At 41.1% G+C, this 15232-nt stretch overlaps 1 protein-coding gene across 1 annotated transcript in view; it reads left to right on the forward strand.

The window, feature by feature from the left end:
• The window catches only part of LOC115103980 (heterogeneous nuclear ribonucleoprotein L-like), a 52661-nt gene that overhangs the window by 25971 nt on the left and 11458 nt on the right, over window positions 1-15232 (forward strand). The window contains exons 3-7 of the mRNA XM_029625081.2: window positions 1662-1899; window positions 6352-6437; window positions 8441-8537; window positions 8655-8727; window positions 14774-14845. Of these exons, the coding sequence (XP_029480941.1) occupies window positions 1662-1899; window positions 6352-6437; window positions 8441-8537; window positions 8655-8727; window positions 14774-14845 (566 nt within the window). The remainder of the gene's footprint in view (window positions 1-1661; window positions 1900-6351; window positions 6438-8440; window positions 8538-8654; window positions 8728-14773; window positions 14846-15232) is intronic.

Genomic DNA, 15232 nt, shown 5'->3' on the forward strand with positions numbered 1-15232 from the left:
ACCAGGGGGACATTTTATTTGAACTTATGTTGAACTCTTTCTAGTTCAACAAAAATAGAATGCGTGGCCCTAGCAAGCAAAAAGGCTTTTATTTACCTTGGTTTTGTCACACCCTGACCTTAGAGAGCCTTTTTATTTCTCTATTTGGTTAGGTCGGGGTGAGATTTGGGTGGGCATTCTAGTTTTTCTATTTCTTTGTTGGCCGGGTATGGTTCCCAATCAGAGGCAGCTGCCTATCGTTGTCTCTGATTGGGGATCATACTTAGGCAGCCTTTTTTCCACCTTTAGTTTGTGGGATCTTGTTTGTGTGTAGTTGCTTTCTGCACTGCATGTAGCTTTACGCTCTTTTTTGTATTTCGTTGTTTTTTGGTGTAATTTAAATAAAAGTAAAACGCCTACCACGCTGCACCTTGGTCCAATCCATCTCTAAACGATCGTGACAGGTTTCACAGTAACTTTATGCAGTTACTGCTAACATGACCCCCATTATCTCCAAAACACAATACAATAGAGGCAGGATAATTGTCCACATGATTAAGCATGTATTTTATGTAGCAAAAATGACATTAACTCATTTTTGACCAAATGAGCAGTTACTGCCTTTTTGCTTGGTAGGGCAGAATATCAGCACCTCAAGAGAGGTGAGAACTTAAAAAGAGTTTGGTTTCTATCTGGCGTCTCCACACATGTTGAGTTACAAAGCAATTACCTCAGTGTGGTTTGAGAGACAAATCGAGCATCTACTTTTATTTTACCATCACTGCATTGTCTGTATAAGAAAAACATTAAGATATCTAACTAGGGAATTGAGGAGCTAAAATTGAACATGGGCCACTGAGTGAAACACTGGCTAGGTCATCAGTGTATGAATGTTTCCCGTGGCAGGATGTAGATGATTCCTGAATGCTGATTCTGATCGATACGATTGTTGCCAAAGGAGAGCTGTGTTAAGAGATGTATTGGACGTAGGACTTGTTGCTTACTAATTCTAAAGTTGAGGATGATAGTATGGTTATGGATTGTACATCAATGGAAAAATGTGGCTTCCTTGTAGGGAGTTTTTTTCCTTTTGCTTGCTTTTGGGGGGCTAGGCCAGGTAAAAGCATTTTGTGACAAAGGTTGTTGTAATATCCCCCCCCCCCCCCATTGATTGAGAAGTAAAAACATGGATTGTTGCTTGACACTCATCAAATGTCTGTAACATGACTGAAACAAGGTTTGTTGATTGATTTATTGATTGACTGAATTTATTAGATCATTAAAAGTATCAGGCTGCTCCAGCCGGAGCCAACATTACATACATAAAACATGATTGAGAATAAAAACACATTAAAGCCATGAAGTTTATTTCCATTGAGGTCCTCTTTGGCAGCAAGATGACAGGTAGTTTCAGGTAGTTTACACGATCACTGTTTTCGACAGATATTACATGACAGTCTGATTTGTTTGTCGAGTGTTGCACAGCATCCAATAAAAAGGGAAACCTTTTCTCTGTCATGAGACAAAATGACGAAACTCCCACAACAATCGTGTGCCTTATAACCACATTTCATGCTAAGTAGCTATCAACATTTCCTACATTTTGTCAGTCACCAGAGATCAGCCTCGATGTTGCGGTGGGTTACTAATTGTGTCTTTGTCACTGGGTCTTCGTTTGACAGCTACGTCATGATGATGCCGTTCAAGCGTCAGGCGCTGGTGGAGTTTGAAGCCATGGAGAGTGCCGACCAGTGCGTGACATGCGGGGTCAACGAAGCTGTCTACATTGCCGGCCAGCAGGCCTTCTTCAACTACTCCACCAGTAAGAGAATCACGCGGCCAACTAATGCCGATGACCCCAGTAGTGGCAACAAAGTCCTGCTCCTCTCCATTCAGAACCCCCTCTATCCCATCACCACTGTAAGTTCATGAACTTCATGCCAGTTCAGTGCAATGGTTGAGTTTACAATGTTGACAATATTTGTGTTCAGTATGGTTTAGTTGACGATTGTTTAGTTTACAATGGTTTAGCTTTCAATAGTTTAACTTACGGTAGTCAACCCACTGGGCACAAGCTGGTTAAATCAATGTTGTTTCAATGTAATTTGTCAACATATTGTGATGTGGAATATACGTGAAAAAATACATTGGATTTGAAAACAGTCATGAACTGTCATCAACTGTCGTTTTGAGGGGTTACATTTGAACCACAGGATTATGTCATCATGGTAACCAATTTTCAACGTAGACAAACCTTGTATAAAATATGTTGAATTTTTACCTTTCAACAACATCAGATCTTCAACGTAATATCCACAATAAGAAAAAAACAATAGGCTGGGCAGCTGCTCCTACTGGATTAATATTTGTGACTGACTATTACCATAATATAATAATATATATACCTTTTAGCAGATGCTTTCATTCAAAGCGACGTACAGTCAAGCCTGCATAAATTTTACATGTGGGTGGCCCAGGGAATCAAACCCCCAATCCTGCCGTTTCAAGCGCCATGCACTACCAACTGAGCCATACAGGACCACTTCATTGGCGCCGCATGTCACGGCCTGTCGGCACTCTCCATGGCGTCGAACGCCATCATCATGACATAGCTGTCAAAGGAAGAACCAGTTACAAAGGCACAAATTAGTAACCCACCGCAACATCGAGGCTGATCTCTGGTGACAGACCACATTTAGAAAATGTAGATAGCTACTTAGCATGAAATGTGTTTATGGGTTCAGAGATTACAACTATAGAATACGGCACACGATTGTCATGCAAGTTTAGAGATTCTGTCTTTACCAAGGTGCTATCGTGAGAGTGATTTGCGGCAGGGCGGTGAAATGTTGAGCGATTTTTAACAGAATGTTCGAAAAAGTAGGGGGTAGGAGTAACAGGCTAACCTGTTAAGTCTACCCCCTACTTTTTCGAACATTCTGTTAAAAATCGCGCAACATTTCAGCGTCCTGCTACTCATGCCAGGAATATAGTATATGCATATGATTAGTATGTGTGGATAGAAAACACTCTGACGTTTCTAAAACTGGTTAAATCACGGCTGTGACTATAACATAACGTGTGTTTCATCGAAAAGCGCAAGAAAAACTGATCACTGAAAACTGGAAAATATATCAATGCGCCACTTGCATGTATTGTCTATTAGAAAGCAAATTACATGGGGCTGAGATTGCAAGTCCTACAGCTTCCACAGGATGTCGCCAGTCTTGTCAATTGCCTGCGCTTTGTTTCTTGTTCAAACGAGTAAGAGAGAGCCCATTCCTTCCGGTCTCCGACAGGATGTTTTGGATGAGAAATTTCCGAACATGATTTCAAGACGTGGAGCTATTGAATACACATCGCCCCGTGATCAATTTGATAGATTATTAACGTTTACTAATACCTAAAGTTGGATTACAAAAGTATTTCGAAGTGTTTTGTGAAAGTTTATCGTCAACTTTTTTAATTAAAAAAAAATGACGTTGCGTTTTAAAACAGTGTTTTTTCCTTGATCACACACTCTTCATAGATCGATATTTAGGGTATATATGGACCGATTTAATCGGAAAAAAAAGACCCAATAGTGATGTTTATGGGACATCTAGGAGTGCCAACAAAGAAGATCGTCAAAGGTAATGAATGTTTTATATTTTATTTCTGCGTTTTGTGTAGCGCCGGCTATGCTAATTATTTTGTTTACGTCCCCTTCGGGTATTTCGGGGTGTTGCATGCTATCAGATAATAGCTTCTCATGCTTTCACCGAAAAGCATTTAAAAAATCTGACTTGTTGGCTGGATTCACAACGAGTGTAGCTTTAATTCAGTACCCTGCATGTGTGTTTTAATGAACGTTTGAGTTTTAACGAGTGCTATTAGCATTTAGCGTAGTGCATTTGCATTTCCAGATGGCTAGATGGGACGCATGCGTGTCGGGTCGACGTAAGAGGTTAAAATGAGTAGCACATCCATGGCTACATTATGAGGTTACTGTAACAATAAATGTCTTCTCATGTAATCATAGAAAGCATTCAGGGTCGTAGATCTGTAGAAATCTTTGCAATTGCAATAATAATCTGTACAAAAACTCAAACGGCATCGATCCACCATGTACTTTAATGTCATCTCAGGTAACGACAATCCAGGTCATGTGGTTGTGCTATTAGATCAAGCACAGTGATAACACATTAAGTTGTGTTACTTGCGACTAGCAAACCCGTATCCGGGAGCGTAATCATAGCCTCAAATGCATTAGCATAACGCAACTTTTCCTATTCATGAAAATCGCAAATGAAATGAAATAAATATATTCAAACACAAGCTTAGCCTTTTGTTAACAACATTGCCATCTCAGATTTTCAAAATATGCGTTACAGCCAACGCTAGACAAGCATTGTTGTGTAAGTTTAGCATGGCGCAACTTTTCCTATTCATGAAAATCGCAAATGAAATGAAATAAATATATTCAAACACAAGCTTAGCCTTTTGTTAACAACATTGTCATCTCCGATTTTCAAAATATGTGTTACAGCCAACGCTAGACAAGCATTGTTGTGTAAGTTTAGCATGGCATAATGCTATGCTAGGCTCTGCTGGCAGCAGGCAACATTTTCACGAAAATAAGAAAAGCAACCAAATTAAATAATTTACCTCAAGAACTTCAGATGCTTTCACTCAGGAGACTCCCAGTTAGATAGCAAATGTTCCTTTTTCCCAAAAATAATATTTTTGTAGGCGAAAAAGCTCCCGTTTGTTCATCAGTTTTGGCTGACAAATCGACCGAAAAATACTTCAACTATAACGCCAAACTTTTTTCAAAATTTGCTCCATAATATCGACAGAAACACGGCAAACGTTGTTTAGGATCCATCCTCAAGGTGTTTTTAACATATGTATTCGATAATATATCCGTAGAGGCAATTGTTTTCTCATAAGAAGTGATTGGAAAAATTGCTACCTCAGTATTTTACGCAAGATTTTCTCCGGGAGACACCATGTGACCACTTGCCAAATATGGTCCCTTACAGCTATTCTCCAATGGAAATGCCTACAAAGACGTCACAATGCTGTAGACACCTTGGGGTATACGTGGAAAACGTAAGCTCATTAGTAGCTCATTCACAGTCATATAAGGAGTCATTGGCATGAGGCGGTTTTAAAAAATGCGGCACTTCCTGATTGGATTTTTATCTGGGTTTCGCCTGTAACATCAGTTCTGTGGCACTCACAGACAATATCTTTGCAGTTTTGGAAACGTCAGAGGTGTTTTCTTTCCAAAGCTGTCAATTATATGCATAGTCAAGCATCTTTTCGTGACAAAATATCTTGTTTGAAACGGGAACGTTTTTCATCCAAAAATTTAAATAGCGCCCCCTATATCCAACGGGTTAAACTAAATATATTCCCATTTGAACTTTGTTGTGCTTTTAAATGGTTGAAGCACAGTGAAAACACATTTAGGTGAAAACTAAACCAAAAATCAGACATTGATTTTCCATTAGAATTTGGTTGTGCTTTTAGGGTTAGGGTTAGGGTTCTCTGGTTGAAAGCATAGTGATAACACATTGGGAATTAAACAAACTTTTGGCTGTCTTTTTGAGTGGGTGAAAATAGGTTGGAATCACATTGATCAACGTATCTACCAAATATCACCCAATTCTCCACGTTGAAATGACATGGTGTGTCCAGTGGGAAGCTTTCAAGGATTTTGTTCACAATGGTTTAGTTTAGGATGGTTTAATTTAAAATAGTTTTTTGGTTTGGCTTACAATGGTTTCAGTCTTAATTCATGATAGGTTTGTTTATGATGGTTTAGCTAACGATGGTTTAGTTTATCATGGTTTATTACACAATGCTATGGTTTAACTTATGGTATTTTAGAAAACGATGGTTTAGTTTATCATGGTTTAGTACACAATGCCATGGTTTAGCTTATGGTATTTTAGCTTACGATGGTTTAGTTCATGATGCAATGGTTAAGTTTGCGATAGTTCAGCAATGGTTTTGTTCACAATAGTTTACAATGTTTAAGTTCACAATGGTTTAACTTTACAATGGTGTTGCTTACAATGATTTAGTTTACAACACTTTAGCTTGGATTTCCTGAAAGCCTTGTAGCTAATGTGGTATGTTATTTATCTCGGCAACCCAGCAGCTCAGCCACAAAACGTAAAGTCTAAAATGTATGTTTAACTGACAGCCAATCTTCTATCCATGAACAAATATAATTAAAAGAAGTAAGAAGAAATGAGTTTCTATTTGTGGTGTCGGTCTGGGTCATCTAGAAAAATTACTAAGCGTTTAGGAAACTGTTCCTAATTATTGTGTTCATTACAGCATTAGTCAGAACCCAGTCATTGCTCTTCTGTCTTCTAGGATGTTCTGTACACAGTCTGCAATCCCATAGGCAACGTGCTGCGCATTGTCATCTTCAAACGCAATGGAATCCAGGCCATGGTGGAATATCCTTTCTGGAGTCAAGCTGGGCTACTGCAGGCGTGTGTGTCCGTGCATGCACGGGTGGGTTTGTGCCGAGGATGCATGTAGAGTGGAAGCATGTGCATGTGTATTGATTCAAGAGTCTGTCTGTATGAGTGATTTTGCGTAAGTGTCTGTGTATGTCTCCCTGTGGGTTTGTATGAGTATGCACACCTGCATCAGTATGTCATTTTGGAGTGGGAAACAAGCTGTCAGTTAGTGCTGGCCCCACACACAAACGCACTCAGGCTGTAAAAAGCTTCAGAGTAGAGGAGCAGAGCCCACTCCACTCGACCCGGGTCCTCGAGAGCACTGAATCAGCATGAGCAGCATTCCAGTGGACGAGATGGCCCTTCATCAAATATGGATGACTGTCTCTCGGCATCACACACACACACTCCTGGCACACACACACTTCGCATGAATAAATACCTGACAGCACCAGCGCTCACTTATATGTCGGAAGCAGTGTGTGTGTGTGTGTCTGTGTCTGTGTCTGTGTCTGTGTCTGTGTGTGTGTGTGTGTGTGTGTGTGTGTGTGTGTGTGTGTGTGTGTGTGTGTGTGTGTGTGTGTGTGTGTGTGTGTGTGTGTGTGTGTGTGTGTGTGTGTGTGTGTGTGTGTGTGTGTGTGTGTCTATGTCTATTATGGTTTGCACACCTCCAGTATGTGTAGTGGGTTAGTGGCCATATTTCAACACACTTTTCATTATGCAAGTCTTATATCAGATTAACAGCCTATGTAATAATTAGCATGTTGTAGTCCAGTCAGTGCATGCAGTTCTGGAGTGTGAACCACATTTGTGTTCAGTTTTTGTATCTTCTTGGAAAAATGATCAACAATGGGAGGTTTTAACTGATATACTGAAGTACTGATACTGTTCCCTTATTTATAATCACATTGTAACGCAATGGGAAGTTGTTTATATTTACTGTCTGGCATTATAAGACATTTCACTTTGTCTCCAAGTTGGCTCATTATGTGGATCATGTACAGCTATCAATCAAGAGTTTCTTGCTAATGGTAACACTAGGAGCAGAGATTGACCAATGGGAATTCAGGAGACAAGGGATTGTTGTCACTGTTGTTTCAGGTTTGGGTTTTATGCGAGATGGATGCTTAAAACCCCTGTTTTATTGCCACTGGGATGTGGTTGCCGTGGCAATGGGGGTTTCTAAGGTGCTCTGTGTTGCATGTGTGTTTGATCTGATCTGTGTGTGTGTGTGTGTGTTCCAATGGGTGTACCATCACATACTGCATTTTATCATATAATATTTGAAGACAGGCTCAACAAGAGATAAATAGAAAGGCAATTTGGCCCACTTCAATTAGATTTCAATTCAATTATATTTAACAGAGACATTTTGGACCTTTTTAGGTTTTTATAGTGCATTTTACTTTTACTACCGAATTTGCATAACGATCTACTCGTCAGCAAGCTGGAAGCAAAGCAGCTTGAAAAGATGTCATGATGTTGGAGACTACAGTCACTACTCAGCTACACTAGAGTAGATGTAATCAGCACAGTCACTGCCAATAAGGTTATAGAATAGGGCCTTGTTCAAATACTCTTAAAATGAATCCTTTCTTCCTATCTTCAACTAATTACTGATCTGACATGAATGGATTGATGTAAGCAAGCTTTCCATTGTAATTGCACCAGTTATGCCTTGTCAGATGAGGGATTACTTACAAGGAAGCGAAGGAGGAGAATGTTTTCTAGGAGGATTCGAACAGGACCCTATTCTATAAACTAATCTGCAATTGCCATTGCTGAGCTGATTACAGCTTCTCTGAAGCAGAACTACATTGGGCTGAGTGACCCAAGAGTATGCGAACAGCCTTAGTCGTCTGCAGGGTGGCTTGTAGTTCTTGCTCCATCTCCTATGTTATTGCCTTCTGGTCATTGTGATTCTACTCTGTTTGCCACACAATGTTTTGAATTCCAATGAGATCCTCCCGGTTGCTCTTCCTTAATGGTGTCGCCACGTTCGAAACGGTCAAAAACGCCCAGAAGGCGAAATCGGCTCTCAACGGAGCAGACATATACGCCGGCTGCTGCACCCTGAAGATCGAATACGCTCGGGTAAACACACACACTCACAAACCCACATACACACACAGTGCTCACGCACACTCCACCAGGATCCCTGTGGACCCCTAACACACATGCAGCGGTGCTCTGCTCTCTCTCCCCATGCAGCCCACGCGACTCAACGTCCTCCGCAACGACAATGATAGCTGGGACTACACCAAGCCCTTTCTCGTCAGGCGAGGTACGATATCCTTCCTTCTCTGCTGAATCTCTTCCTGTACTAGGGTCATATTCATTAGGTAGCAAACTGAAGAAAACAGACTGGAACAAGGAGAGACTACCTGGACTTGTCCAATAAGAAACGCTAATTTTAGATCTCTGTTGCAAAACGTTTTAAACCATCCTCCGTTGCATGCTCTAATGAATACAACATTTGTGTGTGCGTTGTGTATGTCACTTCTGTTTTACAAAGAGCTGAAATTAAAATATGTTGAGCAGAGCAACCCTCAAATCTGTAGCCATGGTTGTCAAACCATTTCAAAACCCTTTCAACCTTCACACTTCTACAGACCCATAATCAGTTGAAATGAGCTGTGACAAGAAATGAGTTCCGCCATTGTGGTTTTACATTCGTTCCTTAAAGATCGGCCATGAATCTCAATTTGCCAGTTGTTTCGTCTGTTGTTTTCTCTTCAACATTAGGCCTCAGTCTTTGTCCCTGCCTAGTCTTCTTCATTTCCTAACTAAAATGAGTCAAAATAGCCTCTCTGTTAAATTTTTTTTCTTCTTTCAGTCATTCGCACTTGTGCCATCAACGAACCTTGGTAACATACATATCCTTTTGTTTTACGTATTAATTGCCAATAGAAATGTCAGATTTAGCTGTTTACCACTTCCTGTGCGTATAGTGTTGTAGCTTGCTGTTGCTTTAGCGCCTCCTACTGCTCAGTGCTGCAGGTCAGAGTGGCTACGGCCCAGTCGTCAGTACAGGGTTTCCCAAATCATCATCAAGCTTTGATTATTTGAATCAGCTGTGTAGTGCTAGGGCGAAAAACTAAACGTGCACCCAGGGGGGCCAGGACCGAGTTTGGGAAACCCTGGCCTAGTAGTACCTTCACGTTTTAATCACAAATGGTATTTTATCCACTAACCCCAACCTTACCTTATCCAGATATCAAATGTTATTAGTCACATGCACCGAATACAACCACCTTACACCTTAAGCACCTTACATGCAGATGTATTTACGTACTTAGTTAGGAAGAGAGACATCTGATTGTGTATACATGCTCTAAGAAGCAATTCAATATTTTATTGCAACCAATCAATCACATTTATTTTATAAAGCCCTTTTTACATCAGCTGATGTCACAAAGTGCTGTACAGATACCCAGCTTAAAACTCCAAAGAGATTATAACAGTACATGATCGTTCTTCCAGACGTTCATAGATGACCAACAGGGTCAATAGTTTAACACCTCAGGAGTAAATGTCAGTTGGCTTTTCATAGTCAAGAAAGGATTAAATTATCTATGAAAACAGATTAAATCAGATATATTCATGAGTGGCACGTTTCGTCACAATATTGTTTTGAATGTTCCTTTTAGGACTGATGACCAGCTGAGCGTTCTACTCAATGCAGTCTCAATGGACACTGATGAAGATTTAGTCTAAAGTACATTACTATGGCTTTGAAACCCAATGACATTTCAAAAGGGGGCAAATCGTTTTTAGGACAAGCTTTTGTCATCATTGTGATGTCGCCAGATTTACTTTAGATACAGTATAACTTTATATTGAGGGGAGAGCACTAACATTTTAGCAAGCTACCATTAGCATTGCTAGCTATTTCTGGCAAATATTTGTAGCTGATGACAAAATTGCCATCTCTCTAAAACAAACTTGACGACAATAATGGCAAAGTTGTTTTCTACAAATGATTTGTCTACTTTAGCAATGTCATTGTATTTCCAGGCCACTATAATGTACATTTGATTAAACAGTCATTAGCCCCCGTTCCGAAAGACTAGGCATTAACAATCAGACATCAATATGCTGCAGCATCTGTAGAACGTTCGTTGATAACAATGGCAACAGTGCGACTGAGTGACGGAGGTGCAACCCATGAATATGCCTCCACTTCTATCAGTCTGTCCTTGAATAAATCTTTATGGAAACATTGGCTGTTTTTATCTAATGCAGCAAGTCTTTGAAAAATTAAAACATTCATCCCTTTGCCATGGCCATGGTAGCCTACATTGCATGGTACAAATGCTGACACAAAATATTGAAATACAATGAGCAAGCTCATGTCCTTGGATTTGTCAGTGCTGAGTAGGCCCAGAGAATAAAGCAACATCGATATTGGGCTATTGCTAATCCCCCCCCTCCACGCCCCTTTAATCTTTCATTTGGTCATATATCTATTTTACAACTCAATCGGTGAAAACATCATAGAATCTGATAATAACAGACCTTGACTTTGCTGAGCCTATTCCCCTGTCCCTTTGCTGAGCCCACACCAATGAATCAATGCATATTAATTTGATATACAATTATACAGTGCATTCGGGAAGTATTCTGACCCCTTCCCTTTTTCCACATTTTTGTTACGTTACAGCCTTATACTAAAATTGATTCAATTGTTTTTCATTTTCCGCAATCTACGCACAATACAATACCCCATAATGACGAAGCGAAAACAGGTTTTTAGACATTTTTGCACATTTATAAAAAAAAATAAACACAGAAATACTTTATTTACATAAGTATTCAGACCCTTTGCTATGAGACTCGAAATTGAGCTCAGGTGCATCCTGTTTCCATTGATCATCCTTGAGATGTTTGATTAGAGTCCACCTGTGGTACATTTAATTGATTGGACATGGTTTGGGAGGCAGACACCTGTCTATATAAGGTCCCACAGTTGACATTGCATGTCAGAGCTAAAACCAAGCCGTGAGGTCGATGGAATTGCCGGTAGAGACAGGATTGTGTCAAGGCACAGATCTAGGGAACGGAACCAAAAAATGTCTGCAGCATTGAAGGTCCCCAAGAACACAGTGGCCTCCATCATTGGGTGGCAGGGTAGCCTAGTGGTTAGAGCGTTGGACTAGTAACCGAAAGGTTGCAAGTTCGAATCCCCGAGCTGACAAGGTACAAATCTGTCGTTTTGCCCCTGAACAGGCAGTTAACCCACTGTTCCTAGGCCATCATTGAAAATAAGAATTTGTTCTTAAAATAAAGGTAAACATTTTTTTTAAATTAAAAATTAAATCATTCTTAAATGGAAGAAGTTTGGAAACACCAAAGACTATAGCTGGCCACCCGGCCAAACTGAGCAATCATGGGGAAAAGGGGCCTTGGACAGGGAGGTGACAAAGAACCCGATGGTCACTCTGACAGAGTTCAAGAGTTCCTTTGTGGAGATGAGAGAATGTTCCAGAAGGACAACCATCTCCGCAGCACTCCACTAATCAGGTCTTTATGGTAGAGTGGTCAGATGGAAACCCCTTCTCAGTAAAAGGCACATAACAGCCCACTTGGGGTTTTCCAAAAGGAACCTAGGACCATCTCAGACCATGAAAAACAAGATCCTCTGGTCTGAAGAAACCAAGATTGAACCCTTTGTCCTGAATGCCAAGCGTCACGTCTGGAGGAAACCTGGCACCATCCCTACAATGAAGCATGTTGGTGGCAGCATCATGCTGTGGGGATGTTTTTCAGCGGTAGGGACTGGGAGACAGCCCATAATTATATTCATATAAATGGGAGCATGGTTTTTAACCAAGCAGAAAGCCTGCCTTGTGTGACTTTGGCTTGATTAAACATCCGTTGGACGGTGTAATTGACATGCCAGTCCCGATTCCCATTCTCTCTCCACAAATGGAGGGTAAACAGTGTCTTATATCACCCACAAGCCAGGGCTGCTTTCCAATCGATCGCTTTGCCGTATATTGGATTTGAAGGTCTGTTTGACTTTGACGGCGTCAAGGACTTTTTGCCATGGAGCTGAAGATGTGTGGTCAGCTTCCAATTGTTTTTATTGACCAGAGGAAGGAGACAGAGAAGCAACTAGAAAAATAGCAAGAGGCTGAAAATAAACTGCCGACATGATAAAAGGCTGAATAATAATGAATTGGAAGCTCTTTAGTGCAAGCAGAGAGAAATTAAAATAAAACAGCACCACACAAGCCTCTTGAGCCGCAGACGGTAAATTTAAATCCTAATCAGCTTGCATTTTGGGGAAATTGAAATGCTGTATTCGCACTTGAGCCCCTTAACATATCAGATGCTCTTCAAAAATAATTGTTTGGTGTATATACAGTATCTTATAGAGAAGGACAGCGTGTAAAGAGATGTAATTCTTCTCATCAGAATCACATAGTAGTTTATGGATGTTGTCTTTCAAACCCCTTGTTCGTTCTTTTGAGTACATTGCCTCGAAGGTACTCAGGAACATTGCCTCAAAACACAAGTAAAGTCTAGAAGTGTATTCACACCTGCAGGGGACGTGCCTTATTAAACATTTAGCTAAGACACGAGAGAGATACGTCATGTGTGTTCCACACATCTCTTACCCCTTATCTGTAAAGTAAGATACAATTTCGATAGATTTATCCCAACTACTGGGATGACGTCATTGTCAGAGGCCTCTCTCTCTCTGTCTTTCTCTCTCTCTCTTTCCTCCTCACTCTCTCCCACAGTCTCTCTCTTCCCCCCCTCTCTTTCTCTCTCTCTGTCTTTCTCTCTCTCTCTTCCCTCCTCACTGTCTCCCACAGTCTCTCTCTCTTCCTCCCCCTCTCTCTTTCTCTCTCTCTGCCACTGTCAGGTGAATAGCGAACCTGTCGGCTCAGTGCAAGCATCAAGGTCACTCCTCCTCTTCTCAGTTAATCCTTCTCCTCTCCACTTTCTTTGTGGTTTCTGTACAAATATGGCAACCCACCAATCCCACCGGTTCCTGCCTGCCTAACTACTCGTTTTGTACCAATTAGCTTAGCTCTGCATGAGCTCGGTCCCCCGTGGGCCGCGGGAGGATGGCATGCGTTCTTTTAACTCAGCGCCGCGCCGCACCTTCCATTTATGTCTGTGTGAGTAGCACCAGTTCTCTCTCGCATTGTTGAAGTTAGACTTTGAAAAAAGGATGCTCAAATGAAGTAAGACAGGTTGAGTCATTGCACTGAAAGACATGTCCATGTGAACACACTTGCATGCTCTACAGTGCACACACATACACACACAGTTTGGCACACACACTTCTATCAAATCCTCAGAGTAACAGGGTTCACTGAGTTGATGGTTGTGCATATGTCATTGAAATACTCCCAACTCTCCCAACACCACTAAAATGTTAAGGAATGCTTTTATTTTAGATGACGTTTGTTTGATGAGTAAAGGATGCAGTGAGAAAGCCTGGTCCTATATCTGCTTGTGCTGTACAGACAAAGCCCCATAGAGGTATACAGCACAAACAGATCTGGGACCAGGCTAACAATGACAGAGGCTGTTTCCAGCAATGCTCCATATAGTAGTCTGTAACTTCATTGGGATACGTTACATAAAAACTAATATATTGCATATGCTTCAGTCTTAGTTCGACAGCACCTAGAGTGCGTTTGTCTGCGTCTCTGCCAGTAAACTGCATTTGGGAAAAGACTGAAAATACGCTTGTCTTTGTTCTGTTAGTCCTTGTCCTGGTGCACAGTAAGAAGATTAGGGTAGAAGGGTGCTTAATATACCTTTTTTCATGTCAATGCATTTTCCCTCCTATCTGGGTCAACGTTTCCACCTGAGGCCATTGAACTGTTACTGTGATATTTTAATGGTCATTTTAACACACCTCTCTTCCCCCCCAAAAAACACTGTTTTATTGTTCCTCTGAAATTCACCCAAGCTCAGTCAGCCAAGGAAGAGAAATGTGTCATTTGAAGTACAAGGCCAAATTTGAACCAAAAGTGTATAGTTTTGTTGTTATGCCAATTACCAAACGTGTTAAGCAGTGTCTAGATTTGCTGTTACTAAATCGAATCTGCTTGCGTAGTGTGGTTTTATGGCTTTCAGTCATTCCTAGGCTGGCGTGCAAATGTGCCAATGTGTAGGTGTGTATATGTGCTTGTGTGTTAGTCTTGTGTGTGTTCGTCCTATGTGTGCATGACTGTGTCTGTTAGTCCCCACGTGTGTGTATCTGTGCGTGTCTATGCATTTTGAGTGGATGGATGTGCATTTGGCACCTGGTGGCATTGTCACTTTACATTTGCCTTACACTGTGTATTCTGTCTGTGTTGCAGAGCGAGGGAAGGGGAGACAACGCCAGGCCATTCTGGGAGAGCATCCGTCCTCCTACAGCGACAACGGCTATGGTCAGTGTCGCTCACATTCGCTGCCTCTCTTTACCCCTCCCTCCCTCGCTCTTTCTCTATTTTTGTCTCATGTCTCTCCTGCCCTCACTAGGCTGGACAATAAAATGAGTCAAAATTCACCCAAGGCTGGAAAATGGCAAAAGAACGTTGGCTAAGCTGGAACACTTGCGCGGGCCTATAGTAGATGAAGGGAATCGAATGTTCCCAGAGCCTCTTCTGACTGGAGTGACGCTTGGAATTCAATTTTGCCTAAATGACTCCAAAAAATGTCCCAGCTGCTTTGCCGTATTTTACCACAACAATCTGTTATTTTTATTTTACCACAACAATCTGTTCTGAAAAATAACAACTCGGGTAGAAAGTAAACATCCGCACCTCGATGATGCC

Source organism: Oncorhynchus nerka, linkage group LG21, assembly GCF_034236695.1.
Source record: "Oncorhynchus nerka isolate Pitt River linkage group LG21, Oner_Uvic_2.0, whole genome shotgun sequence".
Taxonomy (NCBI): Eukaryota; Metazoa; Chordata; class Actinopteri; order Salmoniformes; family Salmonidae; genus Oncorhynchus; species Oncorhynchus nerka.